The sequence below is a fragment of the Anolis sagrei genome, chromosome 2 (assembly GCF_037176765.1).
Source record: "Anolis sagrei isolate rAnoSag1 chromosome 2, rAnoSag1.mat, whole genome shotgun sequence".
NCBI classification, from domain to species: domain Eukaryota; kingdom Metazoa; phylum Chordata; class Lepidosauria; order Squamata; family Dactyloidae; genus Anolis; species Anolis sagrei.
In genome coordinates this window covers 164,926,543-164,949,738 of record NC_090022.1, presented here as the reverse complement: position 1 = coordinate 164,949,738, position 23,196 = coordinate 164,926,543, and the positions used below count along the sequence as shown (strand labels likewise).

The 23,196-nt window shown below is 49.6% G+C and overlaps 2 protein-coding genes and 1 long non-coding RNA gene across 3 annotated transcripts in view; 2 read left to right on the top strand and 1 right to left on the bottom strand.

Moving 5' to 3' along the window:
* LOC137096416 (uncharacterized) overlaps positions 1-841 on the top strand; it is a 30,699-nt gene extending 29,858 nt beyond the window's left edge. The window contains exons 3-4 of the long non-coding RNA XR_010909455.1: positions 522-607; positions 794-841. This is a non-coding gene — a long non-coding RNA (uncharacterized lncRNA). The remainder of the gene's footprint in view (positions 1-521; positions 608-793) is intronic.
* Positions 842-1,608: 767 nt separating this feature from the next.
* On the top strand, positions 1,609-5,195 carry LOC137096091 (uncharacterized). Its single transcript, XM_067464049.1, has 14 exons — positions 1,609-1,680; positions 1,781-1,853; positions 2,200-2,333; positions 2,457-2,607; positions 2,701-2,873; positions 2,992-3,114; positions 3,206-3,311; positions 3,439-3,576; positions 3,756-3,932; positions 4,068-4,214; positions 4,332-4,451; positions 4,527-4,635; positions 4,843-4,905; positions 5,008-5,195. Exons 2-14 carry the CDS (start codon positions 1,809-1,811, stop codon positions 5,193-5,195), a joined length of 1,674 nt encoding a protein of 557 aa, XP_067320150.1. The 5' UTR covers positions 1,609-1,680; positions 1,781-1,808.
* A 9,636-nt stretch (positions 5,196-14,831) lies between these two features.
* The window catches only part of MCOLN1 (mucolipin TRP cation channel 1), a 35,223-nt gene continuing 26,858 nt past the window's right edge, over positions 14,832-23,196 (bottom strand). The window contains exons 10-15 of the mRNA XM_060763524.2: positions 21,946-22,095; positions 21,500-21,601; positions 19,761-19,883; positions 18,596-18,802; positions 17,494-17,624; positions 14,832-15,452 (exon numbers count right to left, since the gene is read on the bottom strand). Of these exons, the coding sequence (XP_060619507.2) occupies positions 15,416-15,452; positions 17,494-17,624; positions 18,596-18,802; positions 19,761-19,883; positions 21,500-21,601; positions 21,946-22,095 (750 nt within the window). The 3' untranslated portion in view covers positions 14,832-15,415. The remainder of the gene's footprint in view (positions 15,453-17,493; positions 17,625-18,595; positions 18,803-19,760; positions 19,884-21,499; positions 21,602-21,945; positions 22,096-23,196) is intronic.

Genomic DNA, 23,196 nt, shown 5'->3' with positions numbered 1-23,196 from the left:
CCCTTTTGGTCACTCTTCTCTAAACACAATCTAGTTTGTCCCTGTCTGTTCTGACCGTTGGGTGTCCAGACCTGGACACAATCCTCTTCCAGGCAGGGTCTGACCAAAGCAGAAGAGATGCCCACCTTCAGAGGGAGACTGAGCTTTAGGGACAGGAGATGAGTGGTGGGCTGAGTGTCCGCTGGTGACCCCTGGAGCAAGATAGCTGTCCTTTCCCCTTGGGTTCCCCCATCCCGTTCATTCCCTGTCCCTCACAGAAGCTGGGCCAAGGCAGCGGTCAGCATCCAAGAAAGGAGGGCGATTCCGCTTTGGTTCCCAGGTGGGCCTCTGCTGAAGAGCGGAGGAGATCCTACAGCCCTCATGTGTCGTTGGACCGCAAATCCCAGCGGCCTCTGACAATGTGGTCAACTGAGAGGAATGCTGGGGGTGGCAGTCCAAACATGACTGGAGGGAGAGAGGTTGTAGCGGAAGGAGAAGCCCTTCTTTGTTGGAGCCTTGAGTTTCCCTTCCTTTCCCTACAGTTTCTGGGGAGAGAGGAGCTCCCCTGGGCGGACAGCAGCCTGGAAGTGCAGAGGGGGAGCCTGACGTCCTCCGAGAGAGCAGAGAGGTACCTCCTGCCCATGATTTGGGGGGGGGGGTAGGGAAAGGCTGCGGCCTGGGGGTTTGGGGCCTCCCAGAACGTTGCCTTCCTCCCAGGGGCTGGAAGGTCCTTGGGGTGGGGCTGGCCTTGGGGACCTTGGGAGAATGGAGGGGATCCCAAGCTGAGCTCTTCTTCTGTCCCTTGCCCTTCTAGCAGCTTCCTCTCGGAGAAGAGCCCAACTCCGCCGCAGAACAAACCGCCCAAAGAGTTGGTGAGTGAAAGAGGGGGGCTGGAAAGGGGGAGCTGGCTCAGGGCCACCCCAAGGCCCCTTGAGTTCAAGGTGGCCCTTGGCTGAAGAGGCCTCCCTTGCGGTGGGAATCCGGCAACTCTAAGTCCCATCAGCCCCAGGCAGCGTGGTCATTGGGGAGGAGGTCTGGGGGTTGCAGTCCAACCCTCTCCAGGATTAGCAGTACGAATTCACCTGGGAAAGAGTGAGGGAGGGTGTGGCAAAAGGCACAGCACGAACTTCCCTCTTCTTCCCCCTTCTTCCCTCTCAACAGGGCTCAAAGGAAGTTGGGATCCCTTCTGAGTTGTTCCTGCCGGAGTGGGTGGCCCTGGACCTCAATACAGAGAGGTACCTCCTTCCCAGTTTCAGGGGAACATGGCAGGCAGAGGTCTCCTCCCTCCCTCTCCCAATTGAGGCCAAGGGGGCCTCAGCCTGCACTCTTATTCCATGGGGGCTTGGGGGGCTCCACCAGAGAGAAGAGAGGGGAGGACTTCTTCTGACCTTGCCTTCTTGTCTCTCTCTCCTTGCAGTCTCAACGAGCTCTCTCAGAAGATGGTAAGGAAGGGAAGGGGACGGTAAAAGAGGGGTGGGCGCCTTCCTCTCTACCCCCCACCTCTTTTCCTCTCCCTGCCCCTCCTTTCACCTCCTTCCTCCCACTCTAGTCCTCCCCTGGGCTGCCTTCCCATTCCTTCTCTTTTGGCCCCTTTTTCACTCCTCTGCCCAATTGTCTTTTGCAGGACTCTGATGAGGCAACGCTGGCAGACATCGCCAGCATAGAGGATGAGGTGTGGGACCCTCCCCCCAGTTCGAGCAGGTGCGTTGCTATTGCCCGGGAGGGATGACCACAGCCCTGCTCCTTGTCCTCCGTCCCTGCCCTGCCAGGCCTCACCTCCTTGTGCCTCTCTCTCTTCCAGTTCCCTGAGCCACGAGGAAGCCGTAGACATGGCCCTTCATCCTCGGAGGTGGTCCTCCCTGGACCCAGAGCAGGTAAGGCCCAGAGTTCCCCCCGGCCAGGCCTGGGACCACCACCCAAGAGGCATCGCCCAATGCCTTCTTCAGGAGATGAAGAGGGGCCTCCTGCAGAGACCTTCCGGATGACAGGTTCGTCTCAGAGAAATCCGGCCTTCAGGTAGGCTGCTCTTCTCGGCTCCCGTTCGTCACCTGGTGGTCTCTCTGGCCACTGGAAAGGTATGTTGGGAGCCCAATACCCAGTTACCCTCAGCAGCCATTCTCCACACTTCACCTGTCAACTCTCTCCCTCCACTTTTGGCCCCAGGGGCCTTTCCATGGCTGCCGGGTGCCATTGTTTCTTCCCTCCTTTCTTTGCTTTCAGGCGAAAGAACACCTGCATCGGCTTTGCATGCTTGTCTGCAGTCCCTCCTCTGCAGAGGCCATGCAAGCAGTGGACTACGTGGCCCGAAAACACCTCAAGATGGCCACGGACCACTTTCTGGAGTCCAATGGGAGGTAAGAGAGCTGGGCCTGGGGGTGCCCCATCCCTGTCCCAATGGGGCCCTAGCGGTCTCCCCATGGGGTCGGAGACAAGGCTGGCCCTGACCATGGCTCCCTCTTCCCTCTCTTCATTCACAGGCCTTGTGGTGAATTAGTATGCGCCGTACTAAATTCACAGTATTGTTGCCTGGAGGCGGCGCTGGACCTGTTCCTGGCCAAGGTGAAGGAGGGCCCTTGGCTGGCCCAGGAGGGCGAGGAACAGGGCGGCCCTGCTTGGGATGCGGCCACGGTAAGGGGAAGGAGAATGGGACCCCCTCTTTCCCAGCCTTGACCAGGAGCCCTCCTTCTGTTGAGGTTCAAACCTCCTCCTTTCTCTCCACAGGCAAGAGCGACGCGGGCCATCGGCGGGATCGTGAAGCACATCAAGGAGAGCTGTCGCCTGGAGGGGTGGTTCCTGGAGCTTCTGCTCGCCTTGGTGACCAACTTCATCGAGGTCACAAGGCCTGGGTTGGAGGCACCCAGCAGGAACCGGAGCAGTGGCTACATTCCTCCAGGGTAAGGAGAGGGTGGGGAGGAAGGGTCAGCGGGACTCCCAACCCTTTTGGGGGGCCTGATGGGGGACTCAGACCCTCCACTGGGAAGTAAGCCTTTTTCTTTCCTTTTTCTTCTGCAGAGAATTGGCGAAGATCGTCTCCGTGCTAGTGAAGAGGGTGGCCTGGGTGTCCCACAACGAGACCTCCGAAAAGATGTTCGAAGATCCCAGCGTCTGCCCCGAGGGGATGGCCCTCCAGTTACAGTAAGGAGCAAGGGCTGGAGGAGGTTCAGGGAGGAGGCCCGGCTTGTTCTCTCTGGCTGGGTTTCCTCAGGGGGTCTCTTTTGTCTTGCAGGAGCCTCCTCAAGTCCTCTTCTTCCCTTCTCCGGCACCTGAGTTCCACCTGGGAGGAAGAAGCGCCGCTGGAGCATTCAGCCGGCGTGGTGGCCTTCTATATTCAGGTGAGGAGGGTTGGTCGGCCTGGGTTTTGGGGTTGGAAAGGGCCTTAGGGCAGGGCTGGCGAGGCGAGGAGAGGCAGTGCTTCCCTTCCTGGCTCTAGCCCCTCACGCTTCTCCTCTTCTCTTTCAGCTACTGCACATCGGCCAGCGCCCTCACTCCCCGGAGAAGACCTGGACGCTGCTCACAGCCTGGCTCCAACATCGCAGCCTGGCTGTCCAACATCAGAGCAGGCAGGGCCTTCTCCTGCTCTGCAAGACCTACAGGGAGGTAAGTCAAGCACAGCCCAGGCTCCACGCAGCAGGCCTTGCTCTTGAGGTCGTAGCAAGAAGATCCTGGAAGGTTCCTTCCTCAAAGAAGGGGGGAGGCCTGTGGTCCGGCATCCTCTGCAGGGTACATCTTACGCAGGGCTGCGCTTTGACTTGGCCCTCCTTCCTCTCTCTTTGCAGACCATGGGCCTTAAGGAGCTCCTGGTCGGGGTCACTGCGGGGCTGCAATCCCCCCACCACAACGTCACCTTGGAGTTCCTGGACCTGGCTGGCCGGCTGGAGCCCTTGCTTGAGGAAGAAGACCGGGGCCCCGCGAAGGTTCACCTGGCTGCCGTCTACCGCCTTCTCTTCCACCACGTGAGTCTTGGCCCCTGGGCCTCCTCCTTGGGGAGGGAGGGAGGGAGCTGGCTTTTCCCTCTCCCCATGCCCTGAGAAGGGCCTTCAGGGAAGGAAACGGGGGAAAGATGGCTTTCTTTTCACTCCCCCTTTTAGGAGGCGGCCAAGATCCGGAAGGCAGCCCTGGAATGCTTCCAACATATTCTCTGGCGCCCAGAAGATCCCAATCAGGAGCGCCAAACCATCCATGGCCTCCTGGCGGTGCTGGTGCACGTGGAAGATGAGGATGAGGAGGTTGCCAAGGTAGGAGGGAAGCCCAGCTCTGGCCCCACAAGGCCTTGGGGCTCAGGGAGGAGGGAGGGGGCCCTTGCCCTCCAAGGGAGCCTGGCTCAGCTTCCCTCTTCCTTCTCCTCTTGGAAGGCTGCGAGGGAGACCCTCCGGGAGGTGGCGCAGGTCCTCGGATGGCACCTGGAGGAGAGCGTTCTGGCGCGGGACACCTTCAGCCTGCAGGAGCTGCTGCACAAAATCTCCAAGCGCCTGGTCAGTGGTTGCCCTAAGGCCTGGCAGTCAAGGGCCCTTCTGCCTGGCCTCTTTTGACCCTGCTCTCTCCTCCAGATCCAGCACTGCAGCTCCAGGTGGGAGTTGGAGGAGAAGGTGTATGGCTTCCCGCTTTTCTTTAAGAGCCAACATCCATCAGCAAAGAAGGCGGCAGCCATGTTGCTGGGTAAGGGACCGGGAGGGTCTTGGCCCCCTTCGTGCCCACCCCTGGCTTCCAGGTCAGCCTTTGGGGCAGCAGGAGGGGCCTTTTCCCCACAGGAACCCCCCACCCCCATTGCAGAACAGTCCTTGGAGACCCTCCTGGGGAACTCTAGGGCACTCTTTGCTCATGGAGGTCATCCCTCTCTTCTTTGTTGCCTGCCTTCCCTTCCAGGTCACCTGCTTCACAAGATCGGCAGCATCGCGACCCAGAGTAACGTCTGCACCTTCGAGGCCTGTAAGTGGGGCCTGAGAGGGCCTGGGCCTGGGGAGAGAGGCTCCCTGGGGAGTCCGTGTGCCCTCCCTCACCTTTTCTCCTCCCTCCCTCTCTCCCTTCCAGGGCTGATCTTCCTCCTTGCCGACCATGACCCTGAAGTCAGGCGAGTTGGCTGGGAGACCAAGGCCATCCTCGCCAGGACCTCCGCCCTCCACTCCCGGCACGGACTGCAAGCTGCTCTTCGGCGCTTGGTGGCGGCCAGCAGGCGACAGAGGTATCCCCCAGAGTACGCCAAGGACCCACCCACCTGATGGACAGGTAAGGAAGGGAGGGAGGAGGAAAGAAAGAGGGACAGAGGGGGGAGGGAAGGAGAAAAAGAGAAAGAAAGGATAGAGGGAGGAAAGGGGGGAGGAAGAAATGGGGGGAGAGGAAGAAAGTGAAGAGAGAGTGAAGGAGGGACGAAGGAGGGAAAGGAGGAAGGGATGGAAGATGGGAGGGAAGGGAGAACTGAGAGGAAGATGGGAGGGGGAAAGGAGGACTGAGAAAGGAAGGGAGAAAGGGAAAGGAGGAAGTGAGGGAGGTGAGAGGGAGGAAGATGAGAGAGAGGGAGGGAGGGAGAAAAGAGGGAGGAAAAGAAGGAGGAAAGAAAGGATAGAGGGAGGAAAGTAAGGAGGAAGAAATGGAGGGAGGGAGGAGGAAAAGGAAGAGGGAAGGAAAAGAGAAAGGAAGTGAAGAGAGAGCGAGGGAGGGATGAAGGGAGGAAGGAGGGAAAAGAGGAAGGGATGGAAGATGGGAAGGAAGGGAGAACCGAGAGAGGAAGGGAGGAAGGGAAATGAAGAAGCGAGGGAGGAAAGGGAGGGAGGGAGGGAGGGAGGGACAAAGGGAGGGAGGGACAAGGGGAGGGAGGGAAGGAGGAAGGGGAAAGACAGAGGAATGTAGAAAGGGAAAGGAGGAAGTGAAGGAGGTGGGAGGGAGGAAGATGAGAGGGAGGGAGGGAGAAAAGAGGGAGGAGGAAGAAAGGAAGAAGGGAGGGGGAAAAGAAAGCAAGGGAGGATAGAGGGAGGGAGGGAGGGAGGAAGGAGGTAAAGGAGGAAAGGATGGAAGATGGGAGTAGGGAGTAGGCAAGAAGGCTTGAAGGAGGAATAGAGGGGGAGAAGGGAGGGAGAGAGGGAAAAGAAGAAGGAAGGGAGGGGAGGGAGGGAGGGACAAAGAGAGGGAGGGAAGGAGGAAGGGATGGAAGATGGGGGAAGGAGGACTGAGAGAGGAATGTAGAAAGGGAAAGCAGGAAGTGAGGGAGGGGGGAGGGAGGGGGGAAGATGAGAGGGAGGGAGGAAATGGAAGAAGGGAAAAGAGAAAGAAAGGGAGGATAGAGGGAGGAGGGAAGAAGGAAGGGGTGAAAGATGGGAGAACTGAGAGAGGAAGGGAGGAAGGGAAAGGAAGAAGTGAGGGAGGAGAGAGGGAGGGAGGGAAGGAGGAAGGGATGGAAGATGGGAGGGGGAAGGAGGACTGAACGACGAAAAGAGAAATGGAAAGGAGGAAGCTAGGGAGGTGGGAGGGAGGAAGATGAGAGGCAGGAGAAAGGAGGGAGGAAATGGAGGGAGAGAGGGAAAAGATAAAGCAAGGAAGGATAGAGGGAGGAAGGAAGGAGGAAGGGATGGAAGATGGGAGGGAGGGAGTAGGCAAGAAGGGTTGAAAGAGGAATAGAGGGGGAGAAGGAGGGGAGGGGAGGAGCGAATAGAAGAAGGGAGGGAGGGGAGGGAGGGCTGAGTGAGGAAGCGAGGGAGGTGGAAGGAAGGAAGATGAGAGGGAGGGAGGGAAGAAGGGGTGGAAAAGAAAGAGAAGGACTTCCATAGAAGGAGGGAGGGAGAAAGGGAAGAAGGGAGGGAGGTTTGTAAAGAGCTTTGGGATGGAAGAAAAACAAAACAACAGTGGTTAGCCTGATCAGTTCCAGAGTGTAGAGACTCCCTCCAAGCACACAGAGAGACCCAGGCGGTTGGAGTCGCAGGGCAGAAAGAGCAGACGAGGAGACAAGCGAGGGGTCCACGTCAGCCGAGGAGGGTCCGCCTTGGGGTCTCCTTCAGCGCAGGCCCTAAGAGAGGCACCCATGGAAGGAGACCCAAGCCCTGCTTTCTCTGCCCTTTGCAGGAACACCACGATCCCCGCGTGCGCACCCAACAGGAAGACCTGCGCTCCAGCTGTGCCGCAGCCCCAAAGGGAAGTAGCGTCCAGGAGGCGGGAGTCTGCCCAGCCCTGGCCCAGGGAAGCCCCGCCCCCTGCAGAAGCCCCGCCCCCGCTCTGGGCCCCATTGCCACCAGGGGCCCTGGGAACAGACCAGAACAGAGCAGAGCAGGAAGACTGGGCCCCTCTGGCCCCTCTCTTGTTTCATTGTTAACATTAATTTTTATGGAAATTTTCCAGTTAGGTAAAACAGGGAAGAAAGGGAGGGAAGTTAGCGGTGTGGTGGGGAAACTGACGCTGCTCTGCCGTTCTTGTAGGACCGTTCTGGACGAAGGACCCTGACCATCGAGGGACATTAACCTCAAGGGAGCTTGACCACCGAGGGACCCTGACCGGCGAGGGACGCTTAAGAGTGAAGGACCCTGACCACCGAGGGACATTAACCTCGAGAGACCCTGACTGGCACCTGCAAGAATAGGAGAGAGAAGACAGGACTTCCATAGATTTGGGTTTTTGCTTTGTTGTGATTTAGTATATTGTAATTGTGTTGTTGTGCAGGAGAGGATCCCACTCCACTGTGAAAGCGCTGCTCTTCCCCTTTGGCCGCTCTGGCTGCCTCCTGTGGATCCGGGGCTGGCCGTGGAGGGAGGCCCAGGCCACTCTGGCAGATGGGGGGTTTCCAAGGGCCCCCCTCCCTCCTCTGCAAACCCCAGGACCCACAGCCTAGCGCCGGAGGGGAAAAACTGCCCTTGAACAGTGCGATTGGAGAAGCCCCCCACTCTCGGTGTATTGTAATGTAATATGATATAATAGTCTAGTCCCAAATGGTATTGTTTAATAATATCTGATGAGAATAAATGTACCTCTTTGTTTTTAATTGGCCGCTTTCCTTGGATTCCTTTGGGGAGGGAGACCCAAGCCACCCAGGGCTTGCCACTCAGGCCTCATCCACACTGACCCTTTCATGCAGGTTGAACTGCATATGAGGCTGGGTCTATCCTGCCCTCTATCCCACATTAACTGTGATTCATACTGGATTATACGACAGTGTAGACGAGGCCTAAGAGGAAGAAGTGGGAGAAGATGATAATGCTGCCATGGAGGCTGGATCTACACTGGCCTCTATTCCAGGATCTGATCCCGGATTATCTTCCTCAAAATGGATTATATGAGTCTACACAGCCAGATAATCTGGTTATGTAGATCCAACACAGGTCTGCATTGATCACATAATACAGTTCAAACTGCATGAAATGCACAGTGTAGATAAGGCTGTCCTCATCACACTAGAGAATGAATCCACTTAAAATCCGGTTTCTGCCTCCTACAGAATTCTGGGGTTTATAGTTTAGTGAGGCTGTTAAAGTCTCCTCTCTAAACTACAAAGCCCAGAATTCTGCAGGAGGCAGCAACCGGATTTAAAGTGGATTCATTCTCTAGTGTGATGAAGTATGGATTACATAGCCATATAATCCAGTTTCAGAATGCATTTTAACTGTGGTTCAAACTAGATTCTATGGCAGTGTAAATGGAGCCATAGTCCTCTCTGTTGTATAGCCTTTTAAACCGGGGTTGTCATGTTGGGCAACACTGATGTAAATTGTGATTTAATATTGTATTCTTCTATAGTCTGTTTTGTAACCAAGTGTATAATATCTGCTCTACAGGTTTAAACATCTGTGTTTAGAATAAATGTCCCCCTTTCATTTTAATTTGGCGCTTTCCTTGCATTCCTTTGGGGAGGGAGACCCAAACCGCCCAAGACCCGCAACTCAGGCATCATCCGCACGGATCCTTTCGTGCAGGTAGAACTACATTGTATGGTGAGTGCAGGCTCATCCACATTTCTCTGCACTGACCATATAATCCAGTTCAAACGGCATGAAATGGGCAGTGTGAGATGGAGCCATAAACCTCATTTGCACTGCCATATAATCCAGTTCCAGAATTCTGATTAACTGCACTTCAAAATGGATTCTGTGGCAGTGTAGACGGGGCCTAAGAGGAAGAAGTGAGAGAAGGTGACAATGCTGCCATGTAGACTGGATCTACACTGCCCTCTATCCCAGGATCCGATCCCAGATTATCTGCTTTAAAAACTGGATTATATGAGTCTACACTGCCAGATAATCCAGGATAAGAAGATAATCTGGGATCATATCCTAGGACAAGGGGCAGTGTGGAAGGGACCATAGTTGGTGCAAATGTGTGTGTCTAGTTAAGATCATATTGTGACTATGATGACATTGCTGTGACAATAAAATTTGTTCTATTTCTTTAAGAACAACTATTTGTGTGAGTGTGTGTTTGTGTGTTTTCAAATGCTTTCCTGGGGGATCTGCTCCTTGTGGAAATCCAAAAGTGTGGATAGTAGCGAACCCTGTTCTTAGTAATCTGCAAGCGGAAAGTGTGTCAAGAGTGTGAAGCTGCAGCAAAAGAGGCCAATGTGATTCTAGGCTGCATCAGTCACAGTCTGGTGTCTCGATGGAGGGGAGTCACAGCCCCCTTCTGTTCTGCTTTGGTCCGAAACTCACCTGGGATCATCATGTGTCCATTTCCGGAGACCACAATCCAAGAAGGAGAGGGACAGGCGGGGAAGGGTCCAGAGAAGGAAGGGCCACCAAAAGGGTCAAAGGTCCAGAAGTCATGAATCCCTCTGAGGAGCCAATGAAGAAGAGGAGGCCGAGAGAAGGGTCATTGGAGCCATGTTTCAACATACTAAGGGAGGCCCCACTGAGGAGACTGGGACACAACAGAGCAAGGGATTCAACTGGCAGGAAAAGAGATTCCACCTGAAGAATCAGAGAAACCGATTGGCAGTAAGAGCCACTCAACAGAGGAATAGGATGCTTCCTTTGGAAAGTGTGTTTCAGGAGGTGACTGCATTGTAGAGGGGTCCAGTGAGGCCAGTGTTGGGAAAGAGAAAATACCTTCGAGTTGGGAGAGGCCCCAAGAACCACCTCAGTCCAACCCCCTTCTGCTGACAGGCAGGAAGACACCATCCAATCCCTCCTGTCAAGAGGCCCTTCCAGCCTGTGCTTAGAAACCCTCCAAGAAGGAGACTTTACCGGACTCCCAGGCCACAGTGGGACCATATTCCACTGCAAATCTGTCCTATGAAGCCCCGCCACAGAATGTACTTATCAAACACAGTACCCCATACTCTGATGAATTATAGTTCTCCAAGGACACCAAAATAAATTATGGAGACTAGGACGCGGAGCCATGGCTTCAAACTACAAGAAAGGAGATTCCTCTCTCCCCATATCATAAACTAGGGTTGTTTCCAGGATGGGGACCATGGATGGGGAAAAACACAGGGAAATGGTTTACTCCTTCAACTCACTTCCACCCCCCACAAAATGGACTATTCTTCTCTCTCTATTGTCCCCAGTGGCCTCTGCTCGGATAATGGAACAGTACCTAATTCTAAAAACCCCCCCAAAAAACCCTCTGGCTTAACACACCAGCAATAGAATATATATTTTATGATAGCCAACTCCACCTTGTCTCAAGGAAAGGCAAAGTCAAGAGAAAGCTAGTCACCTCAAGTTCACATGATGAGGGTGGTGATCAATTAATTTGTATTTGACAAACAATACCATGATGCTGGGAATGCCAGAAGTTGTCTTCTCTTTTTAGTGCAAAAGCTACAATTCCTAGATGAAGATAAGACTGAGGATTCTGCTCCCCAGCTTTAGCAACATAGATCATAGCATAGATCGTGTCATAACTGCTCAAGCAGGGAGCTTTGAGATGGTTGAACAAAAGCTCTCCGAAGCTCTAGGTGCTCTTACTGCCTATTACAGGGAAAACCAGCTGATCCCTAATCGATCTAAAACACAGAAATGCTTTTCACCTTAAGAACAGACAAGCATCCCGAGCTCTGAGGATCACCTGGGAAGGAATCCCTCTAGAGCATTGCAGCACACCCAAATACCTGGGAGTCACTCTGGACCATGCTCTGACCTACAAGAAGCACTGCCTGAACATCAAGCAAAAAGTGGGTGCTAGAAACAATATCATATGAAAGCTGACTGGCACAACCTGGGGATCACAACCAGACACAGTGCTGAGTACGCATGCCCAGTGTGGAACACATTTCACCACACTAAAACAGTGGATGTGGCTCTTAATGAGATATGCCGCATTATCACAGGGTGTCAGCGCCCTACACCACTGGAGAAATTACACTGCTTAGCCAGTATTGCACCACCTGACATCCGCCGGGAAGTAGCAGCCAATAGTGAAAGAACCAAGGCAGTGACATCTCCAGCTCATCCCCTGTTTGGGTATCAGCCAGCACATCAACGACTTAAATCAAGAAATAGTTTTCTAAGATCTACAGAGACACTCGCTGGAACATCTCAGCAAGCAAGGGTCCAAAAGTGGCAGGCTTAAACCCAGAACCTCAATCAATGGCTGATACCAAATGAGAGACTCCCCCGGGCACACAGAAAACTGGGCGACATGGAAGGCAGACTGCGCTCTGGCACCACGAGATGCAGAGCCAACCTTCAGAAATGGGGCTACAAAGTGGAATCCTCGACATGTGAGTGTGGAGAAGAGCAAACCACTGACCATCTGCTGCAATGCAACCTGAGCCCTGCCACATGCACAATGGAGGACCTTCTTATAGTGACACCAGAGGCACTCCAAGTGGCCAGCTACTGGTCAAAGGACATTTAATCAACTACCAAACTTGCAAACTTTGTGTTTTGTTTGTTTGCTAAAAAATGCAATACAACTGTTTGGCTTGCTCCTGACACGATAAATAAATGGTAGGCTTGGTTGATCAAGAAAAAAATGGTTCTTAACTCGTTTATTTCTCAAATTTTCTTGAAAAAAAGATTGGAAATAGCAAAAATCTGAATAGCTTCGTTTACTTCGTTAATGGTATGTGCCCCTTCCCCGTTAGTTTAAAATCTCGCAGTTTCCCTAGCCTCCCTGGCAACAAGCGGCGATGCGGTTTCCCCCAGTGGCCTTCCCACGCCCACCTCCTTCCTCTTTGCATCGGCGGCTTTGCACATCCGACGATGCAAATAGGGTCGAGGTGGGACGTAGCCATGCCCACCTTGCCCTTCCACGTTGCCGCTTGTCGCCTGGGAGGCCAGGGAAACTGCGAGATTGTAAACCTTGACCAGACATCCGAAAATAATTCCGAAAAATGGGTAAATTGTTTCAATTCGTAATTACTCCTCACACTATTCCAGGATGGCTCGAAATTGTTTCAAAAGTCTTTTTAATACGAATTCAGTCCGATTTTAGAAGCTTCCGAACAAAATTGACCAAGCCTAATAAATAGCATCCTAGAGGACCACATTTTAAAACCAACTAGTCATTTATAGTTGTTATGCGTGAATGAAATAAAACTTATCCTTAGGATTATTTGAGGAAATCTTGAGGGTCCCAAGATACAAAAAGAACTGCCAAACTCTTCTGTGTTTTTCTCATACTTTTATATTTGAATAACACTGTTAGCTATAAATAATTAGAATTGCACTTTGTTTCATAAATTACACTAACAACAAAATCCTAAATTAGTACGGTCTCCATGTTTGCTCCACATCTACAAAACAAATGCTATAAAAATTGGCCACAATGCTAGAGTGGTCAACAAATACTTTTCTCACAATTCATGAATCGCAAGCAGAAAGGAATCGCTCCCCCGTCATCGAAATAAACACAGCCGTAGACACCCCTGCACTTAAAAAAAGTCTCCGGGTGCTTCTCATCCTCTGCAATGGAGCTTGTTTTTGGAAATGGTATACGGAAACAGCTGTGGAAATGGTACTGCTTTGGAATGTGCAGCTTAAAGCCAACTGTTTTACCATTTGCTTAAAGGGAAGCCCAGCTCCGGAGCCAATTGTTTCTGGAAGATCTGGTGGAGGCTGTGAAACCCCTCTGGATCATAGATGGCAATCTTCCACATTTCAACAACCACAGCGAGCCGGGACAGCTTCTCATCCAAAACATTGGCATATAGTGTTGGCATCTCTGTTACCTGAGTGCAATTGTGTGCACGCAAAAAGTATCTCAGTACCTGGCTGACAGCTACAAAAACTTAGTGTTCTTAGCAGTCCTGTATGCCTTCCTGCAAAATGCTATGTTAAAAAAGCACTGGTGATCAAACTACACACACAACTTAAATGGGACGTCCTTGCAATTTAAGGCATTAACAATGAGCATGCCTTGGTCTTCATCTGCAACATTTTGGAGGCAATGCCAGGGAGAGAACCCGACTGCCAATACATGATTACAAGGTGCAGATGTCACAAGGATCGTGGCAGCTACCAGGACATCTGTAGAGTGGGGAAAATGGTACTGGGTTGTTGTAGGTTTTTTCGGGCTATATGGCCATGGCCTAGAGGCATTTTCTCCTGACGTTTTGCCTGCATCTATGGCAAGCATCCTCAGAGGTAGTGAGGTCTTTTGGAAGTAGGAAAATGGGTTTATATATCTGTGGAATGACCAGGGTGGGACAAAGGACACTTGTCTGCTGGAGCTAGGTGTGAATGTTTCAACTGACCACCTTGATTAGCATTTAATCTATCTCTGTGTGTGGGTTTTCTGTAAACCAGATCAACAATTGGGTCACACCGTTTACAGAAAACCCACACACGGAGATAGATATCTACATCAAAACTCCAACCATCACCCAAGTCAAAAAAGAAGCACCATTAAAGCCTTGGCAGACCGTGCAAAAAGAATCTGCGAACCCCACCTCCTCCAAGATGAACCGAACCACCTCAACTGGGCTCTCCAGGCCAATGGAGACTCCACCTCAGACATCAGAAGAGCTGCAAGACCAAGAACAAGCCACGAGAGTAGAGATGAAGATCCACCCAGAGGAAAATTGTTCTTGCCATACATCAAGGGAACCACTGACCGCATAGGGAAGCTGATGAGGAAACACAACATACAAACTATCTACAAACCCACCAAGAAAATCCAACAAATGCTACGTTCAGCAAAGGACAAGAGGGATCCTCTCACCTCTGCAGGAGTCTACCATGTACCATGCAGCTGTGGACAAGTCTACATAGGGACCACCAAACGCAGCATTGCCCAAACACGAATCAAGGAAATTGAAAAGCACTACAGACTTCTTCAGCCAGAGAAGTCAGCCATAGCAGAGCACCTGATGAACCAGCCTGGACACAGCATATTATTTGAGAACACTCTCACAACCACCATGTCAGATTACACAGAGAAGCCATTGAAATACACAAGCATGTGGACAATTTCAACAGAAAGGAGGAAACCATGAAAATGAACAAAATCTGGCTACCAGTATTAAAAAACCCTAAAATTACAATAGCAAAACAACAGAGAGGAAACAATCAGGCACATCAAATCACCTCTCAAAAAAAAAAAAAAAAAAAGATTCCTCCAGGCACTTACAAGCCATCAAATGCTAATCAAGGTGGTCAGTTGAAACATTCACACCTAGCTCCAGCAGACAAAAGTCCTTTGTCCCACCCTGGTCATTCCACAGAGATATAAACCCATTTTCCTACTTCCAACAGACCTCACTACCTCTGAGGATGCTTGCCATAGATGCAGGCGAAACGTCAGGAGAAAATGCCTCTAAACCATGGCCATATAGCCTGAAAAAACCTACAACAACCCAGTGATTCTGGCCATGAAAGCCTTTGACAATGCATTGAAAATGGTATTTTCTCTATGCCGGCACCACTGTCTAATCTAGAACAGGATTCAAGCCAAGCTAAGTGATCTGAACAAGGCCTCCTCACAAATGGGTAGAATAGGATTGGACAGGAAATTCAGTTGTGCTCTTGAGGAAAGGAAAGCCTTTGCCTTCAGTCCAGTCATTTAAAAATCCCTCCCCGCCTGTTCCGATGTATTTGGGGCTTTGTTAAATTTTATTCCATTGCATCCTGAACCTCTTTGGTTCTAGTCATATGTGAAACTGTTCTAGGGGCCTTGCTTTGCAGACACCCCCGTGTCATTCTTTCTGTGGGAAATAAATTATCTGTAGTGGAAACCTACGGGCAGAATGCTTGAAGGCCCTTGAAAACCACATCCTTGTACTTGACATTTTTCTTCCAAAATAATCCTTTAAAAACTGTTGCTGTTTGGCAAATGTCTCAGTCCCTCACGGCCTGAGACTCCACTCCCTGCCCAGTCCCAGTTCTGTTCAGATACCAAAGTCAGTCCCAGTATCTCAGCAACTCTGCGTGGAAGTGGCATTGGCTCACAGGAGGCAATGGTATGCAACGGCTTGGCTGTTGCCAAAAACAAGGACAGCAAGCCTCATTCTCAGCAGTCACAGGAGTCCATTATCAGGCCAGTTTGTATTTCACAAAGAATGAGGCAAGGCAGCCCCTTTTCAGTTCACCACCAGCACATTCTCCTGCAACGGGGTTCTGTAAAGGAGAGGAAAGAGAGGAGACGAGTTCAAATTACAAGAAAAGAGATTCCATCTGAACATGAGGAAGAACTTCCTGACTGTGAGAGCCGTTCAGCAGTGGAACTCTTTGCTCCAGAGTGTGGTGGAGGCTCCTTCTTTGGAAGCTTTTCAACAGAAGCTGGATGGCCGTCTGTCAGGGGTGCTTTGAAGGCAATATTCCTGCTTCTTGGCACAGAACTCCCATGACCAACAGAGAATACTGGAAGTTTGGTGGGCATTGACCTTGAGTTTTGGAGTTGTAGTTCACCTACATCCAGAGAGCACTGTGGACTCAAGCAATGATGGATCTGAACCAAACTCTACACGAATACTCAATATGCTCAAATGTGAACACTGGGGGAGTTTGGGGAAAATAGAATCTTGACATTTGGGAGTTGTAGTTGCTGGGATTTGTAGTTCACCTACAATCACAGAGCATTCTGAACCCCACCAATGATAGAATTGGGCCAAACCTCCCACACAGAACCTCCATGACCACAGAGTGGGCCACAGCAATGCGTGGCAGGGGACGGCTAGTGGATCTATAAATTCTGAAAGTTCGGTCTAGATACTTCCGAGCACCTCTGCTCTTACTGCAGAGGTAACAGTGAATACAAGAGTGTTGGGTCTTTGTTGATTCTGTTGGTGTGACCCTAGCTGTTTACATGGAACAATCAGCCTCCTGACATAGGGGAGGCAGCCAATGCTCTACAACAGGGGTTTTCAAATCTTTTCAGCTGCAGAGACCTTTTTGAAGCAAAAATTTATTGTGGATTTCCAAGAAATGTTTATATATGATAGTATATTATATATATGTATCAGACATGGACAAACTTTTTGATCAAATAACAGTATTTCAGTGGAAGAGGTGTCATCCAGTCCAACCGCATTCTGCCATGTGATTTTGTGATATGAAATCCAGCATAAATATCTTGTTTGTGTTGTCATACTGTGTTTTTGTGTCATAATAATAATAATAATACAGGGTGAGGAAGCATAACTTCCTTTTTTAAAATGCGTGCCATTCAGTCGGCTGAAGACGTAGCGGAGCGCTAGTGGTCTCGTTTGAGAGGTGGGAGTATAAAGTTTTGTCCCGACACTGTTCAGTCGCCATCATGTGTTGGGACAGTGAGGAGCGTGCTTTTGCCATTGAGGCCTACTTTTCGAGCGGATTTGGAGTGGCCGGCCCGCTCTCCGGATTTGGCCCCTTGTGATTTTTTCCTATGGGGTTTTATGAAATCCCGTGTTTATGTGAACCGTCCAAGGACCCTACAAGATTTGAAGACCAGCATCCAGGAAGAAATTGCCAACATAACACCTGCTATGCTGGCAAGAGTCATGACAAACGGCAGAAATCAGTTTACTCAGTGTATGGAGAATGGGGGACGTCACCTACCTAATTTGATCTTCAAAACTACGTAAAACAAAACTTTAGGTATGCACCTACATTATATATATATATATATATATATATATATAAAATATTTTTTTTTCCTGATTCATACAATGGGTTTTATTAAGTTTTGAAAAAAAGGAAGTTATGCTGCTGCACCCTGTAATAATAGGAGCAACCCCAGGAGCCATCCAGTGTAGCCCATGCAGAAAAAGCACAATCAAAGCACCTCCAATTCCAGCAACTTTGAGAAGTGTTGCTCACAGGAAGCAACTTTGATTGCCCACTCCATGAGAGACATTTAAGCCTGGATCCACACTGCTCTTTCATGCATATCCTTAATGGTTTTGGTTCCCAACTTTGGACTGACATCCTGTCTCACAACCAACTTTTCATTACCTAAGTGAACTATGGCAAAGGGGGAAGAAAGACAGTTTCCTCTTTGAGGTCCTTGATACTATTAGATCAAAGATTGAGCCTTCCTGTCCAAACTGTTATGAGTCCAAGGAAAGCGAGTCAAAGGAAAGGCACAAAAAAGGAGAATGATATGACTCTTCTCCTTTACCTGGAGATTTATAATATGTGCTAGGCAGTCCCTGAAGTCTCTGTCTCCGTACAAACTTACCGCTCACAACAGCAGAAGATGGAGCATGAGGAAGCACTCTCCCTGCGGAACTTGCCAGACTTGGGGCTGTCCTTGCACTCAGCTATATAGGCATGGAGCTGTGTAACAGTCGCTTCTCCCTCAGACTGATGCTGAAAAAACAGAAGAGGTTGGGTGAGGCATTTCTGCCAGATCCTGAGATGACTTAAAATGTTCTAAAGAAATATTTCCCAAGTTGTCTGACGTGGGAGATCTGTCATTTGTTCCCAACGTGCAAGGGCCCAGTGCCATATTTGTGCCCATTAGCTGTTTCTTTCCTGAAAACCCAATATGGACTGGCAGCCAGTCCCTGGAGCACCACTCTTATTATTCAACAGAACAGGACATTGGAGACCCTGGCAAATCCAAACAAGCTTTTCTAGGTATATACTAGGGCAGGGGTCCTCAAACTAAGGCCTGGGAGCCGGATATGGCCCTCCAAGGTCATTTACTCGGCCCTCGCTCAGGGTCAATCTAAGCCTGAAACGATTTGAAAGCACACAACAACAGCAGTCCTATCTCATCAGCCAAAAGCAGGCCCACACTTCCCATTGAAATACTAATAAGTTTATATTTCTTAAAATTGTTCTTCATTTTAATTATTTTATTGTTTTAAAGTGTTTTTTGCACTACAAATGAGATATGTGCAGGGTTGTTGTAGGTTTTTTGGGCTGTGTGGCCATGTTCTAGAAGCATTCTCTCCTGACATTTTGCCTGCATCTATGGCAGGTATCCTCAAAGATTGTGAGGTCTGTTGGAAACTAGGAAAATGGGGTTTATATATCTATGGAATGTCCAGTGTGCATAGGAATTCATTCATGTTTTTTTCAAATTATAATCCGGCCCTCCAACAGTTTGAAGGACTGTGACCTGGCCCGCTATTTAAAAAGTTTGAGGACCTCTGTACTAGGGGACTAAAATAAACAGCTCTTCCCTGCCATGCCTATCTGTGTTGCAGCTCAGATAATCCTGGAAGATGAAAGCCATATGAATCAAGGTCCTAAAGGTAGCTCTTTGTTAAAACTTCTGAATGAAGCTGCTCAGCTCCAGCTCTATGGTAAGATAGTTCCCTGGAAAGACTTACCTTGATGGTCTCATAAGAGCCAGTGATGAGTGCAATGAAAAGGCTGAGCACCATGTAGATGAAAAGGCTGATGAAGGTATATAGATAGAGCTGGCTGAAAAGCCAGACCAAGTAGCTGCTCTGTTGCATGGATGCAAAGGTCACAAACATGTCGTCTCCATTGATGAGAGAGAAAAGGCACTCTGACACCATCGAAAGGGTACGGAACTAGAATATTTTAAAAAAAGAGCAGAGATGGAAGTGAGGAGTGGGGAAGATCCTGAAACTGGACACAAAACACAAACTGGAAAAAACAGGGGCATTTTTAGCTGGACAGTGATAAGAAATTAAGAGTGCTTATGGTTCGGCCCCGCCTATCTTCGCGATTGCATCTCGCTCTATGAACCGGCGCGAACTTTAAGATCTTCCGGGAAGGCCCTCCTTTCCCTCCCACCACCATCACAAGCACAGTTGGTGGGGATAAGAGAGAGGGCCTTTTCGGTGGTGTCCCCCCGCCTGTGGAACGCCCTTCCTAGAGAAATAAGACAGGCCCCATCCCTCCCCTCCTTTCGTAAGAGCCTGAAGACCTGGTGGTTTAAACAAACCTTTGAGAAAGATTAGTTCTAGCTCTGCCCCAGATACTGTAGAAATTGGCCATATCTTTTTCTACCAATTACCCAGATCACTTTCTTCTATTAGGCCCTGGAAATGTACAGCCATAGACTCTACCTAATTTCCTGGGCTCTCTAAAATCGCATTAGCCTGGCTCAGCCTTTTAAACTGCCTTGAACAGGCAGGATTATTTTAAATATATGTGCTATTGTGGTTTTTAATGCTTATTTTGTCTTGTTGATTTTATGTTCATGCTGTTCTCTCTGTATGTATTGATTATGTCACTTGGAAACTGCTCTGAGTCCCCTTGAGGAGATAGAGAGGTATATAAATAAAGTTTTGTTGTTGTTGCTTCTTCTATATGACAGGTAAATTGACTACAGGAAATACTGCAGAAGAGGGGATGAGCTTTGAATGTAGTTCTTCCTGCATACTTCAAAAATGCAACTCTAGTTCCAAAGCTCCATCAAAGGCTGTGTCTTGCAAGCCAGTGCCATTTGAGCCAGAATCTCCAAGCGCAGACTCCGGGAATGGTCGCTCTCATACATGAATAACATTCCTCTTTCCAATATACCTTGACATGGTAGGGTCCCAAGACAATCCAACCACAGAAGCAGTAGCCCAGGTAGATAACTGCCACGCAGCAACAGAAACGGATGACGTTGGGGAAGGCAACCCGCATGGTGACAATGAGGATCTAGGGTGACATGAAGCAAGAAGAAAATATATTCCTGGACTAGCCTGGTAAACACAAATCCAAGTTCCACAATAGCGCTATGTATGCAAGAATGCCTTGCTAAAGTCACCTGTGGTTTGGTTAAGGAAAACTGAGGTTGCAAGGAGCATTGGGGCAAATACAATCAGATACAGAGACTGTGCTAGTCTCCATCACAGATCACCTTAGATGCCAACTTGACCAGGGCAGGTCTGCGCTCCTTGTGCTATTGGATCTCACAGCAGCATTTGACACAGTCGACCACTATCTTTTGACCCACCGCCTTGCTGTTGCTGGAGTCAGGGGGACAGCTTTAAACTGGTTGTCCTCCTCTCCACCATGGACAGCAAGGGGAGGCCTGGTCTCTGAGAGGTCCCTCTATCTTGTGGGGTTCCTCAGGGGGCCATTCTCTCCCCTCTGATGTTTAACATCTATATGCGACCACTTGCTCAGCTGGTTTGAGGTTTTGGGCTTGAGTGTTACCAGTACGCTGATGACACTCAGCTGGTGCTGAAGATGGAAGGCCGACCGGACTCTGTACCCGATTGTTTCCATCAGTGCCCCGAGGCCGTTACTGGATGGCTGCGTGCCAGCAGGTTGAGAGTGAATCCAGCAAAGACGCAGATCCTATGTCTGGGTCGACCAGGCAGGGGAGATATCCAGCTGCCTATCCTGGATGGCGAGGCGCTACGCCCGTCATCATTGGTAAAGAGTCTGGGAGTCCTTTTGGACCCTCTGCTCACGATGGAGGCCCAGGTCTCCGCCGTTAGCAGAACCGCCTTCTTTCTTCTGTGGCAGGTTAGACGGCTGGCCCCCTACTTGTCCAGGGATGACCTAGCTACAGTGATCCAGACTACGGTCATCTCAAGACTGGACTACTGTAACGCCCTCTACATTGGCCTTCCTCTGTCGGTGATCCGAAAGCTCAAGTTGGTACAAAATGCAGCTGCTCGGCTTCTTGTTGGAATTCCGATGAGATGCCACATAACACCAATCTTACTACAGCTGCATTGGTTACCAATTGAGCACCAGATCCCTTTCAAAGTGATGGTACTCACCTTTAAGGCCTTGCATGGTCTGGGGCCGATGTACCTGAGGGACCGCTTCACCCCCTATCAACCCCAGAGATCCCTCCATTCTGAGGACCAAGATTTGTTGGAAATTCCCAATGTCAAGACCTTGCGTCTAACAGCATCCAGATGTAGAGCCTTTACAGCAGTGGCACCATCACTCTGGAATACTCTGCCACCTGAAGTCCGTGTCTTGCGGGACTTATCAGCTTTCCGCAGGACTTGTAAGACATACCTGTTTCGACAGGCCTTTGATTTTGATATTGCTGTTTTTAAATTATTTACATTGTTTTTAAATTGTGTTAGATATTAGCCTGTTCTTGTAAGCTGCTCCAAGCTCCAGGGGAGTGGCGGCATATAAGTTCGAATAATAAATAAATAAATACAGAGCACCACAAAACAACAGAATATTTTCAGTGGTGCTCAGAATACATCACCCCAAGAATCTCAATTTTTTTAAAGGAAATCCAAGAAATCATTTCAGATATAAGATCAGGGGAGGAGGGAGAGGAGTGATGCTCAACTCACATTGTACTTCTGGAAGAAGCTCAGGTAGCGCATGACACCAACCCAGACCAAGAGTGTAGAGGTGCCCAAAAGGATGCCACACACATCATAGTTGGCAAAGTTCTGCAAACAAACAACATGCAACGTTTTACACAGGGCTATTGTGTAGGCACCGGCAGGAAGTTACGTGTAATTCACCCTGCAGCCCAGAATCATAGAATCCTATAGTTGGAAGAGACCTCATGGGCCATCCAGTCCAACCCCCTGCCAAGAATCTCCTTATGCATAATTCAACTGACAGAACTGACAGAGTTGTATTTATAAAAACAATGGAGGCAGGGGTGGAGAGTACAGATCTGGGAAGAGATGATGCAACAATACAATTGTATTAAGTATTTTGTATTTTTAAAAACAATTAAAAGAAAGGAAAGAAAAGAAAGATCCTACTCTACAGGCCATTTCCTTACCTTGGACTCAATCCCAATCTTCATTATGGTCCCAGATACAGTCATGATGTCGCTCACCACAAGCAGGATGTACCAGCCATTCACAAACTCCATGCGGTCAGACAGGCAGATGTCTTGGTTGTAGCGGTGCTGGAAGAACTGAGTGAATTCCTGTATGAGGAATGAGTGAATTCCTGTATGAGTGCTTCCAATGAGCTGCCCACTTTCCCCCAAACACAAAGCTGTACCTACCCCACGTGTAATGAAGCACCTAGCTTTTTTTACAATGCTGCTAAGTTTCGAATATCAATAGCATATTTTGAAGAGAATATTGCAGTACACGTGGGGTAGTTCATGTACTTGAAGCCCAGGCATCGGCGGTGGCTGGGAGGGCCTTCCCACAATTAAGACTCGTGTGCCAACTGCGACTGTACTTTGTGAAGTCGGAACTGGCCAGGGTGGTTCATGCCCTAGTCACCTCCAGATTGGATTACTTTATTTATTTATTTATTTATTTATTTTATTTATCGTGTCAGGGGCAACCAGACCAATGGTCTGATTGGATTAGTGTAATGCATTCTACGTGGGGCTGTCCTTGAAGACGGTTTGGAAATTTCAATTGGTACAACGGGTGGCAGCCAGGTTACTAACTGGAGAGACTTACAGGGAGCACTCAACCCCCTGTTTAAGGAGCTCCACTGGTTGCCGTTCATTTTCCGGTCCCAATTCAAGGTGCAGGTTCTTACCTACAAAGCCCTGAATGGTTTGCGACCCGCCTACCTGCGTGACCGCATTTCTGTGTACGAACCCACGCGATCACTTCAATCATCCTGAGAGACCCTGCTCTTGTTCTCATCTCCTTCACAGGTGCGATTGGTGGGGACGAGGGAGAGGGCCTTCTCTATGGTGGCCCCCCGACTCTGGAACTCACTCCCCAAGGATATCAGGTAAGCCCCCACATTGGCAGTCTTTAGGAAGAGCCTGAAAACATGGCTGTTCCAGTGTGCCTTCCCTGAATAAAGGAAACAATTCCCTGCAAAATGTCCTCAGAAGCACTTTAACTACCCGCTGGGTTGCTCTCCCTACATTTCCTTTAAAACCTTCCTGCTTAGATACATTCTACCTCTGTTCACGCCCAGTGTTTATTTTAAAATTTTAATCTATTACATATGGCCCAGCCTTAAGGTTTTTAATTTTTTATGTTACTGTTTATATGAGAGTTATATTAATTGTATTGTTTTATTTGCTTACTGCTTTGTTGTTTTACTGATG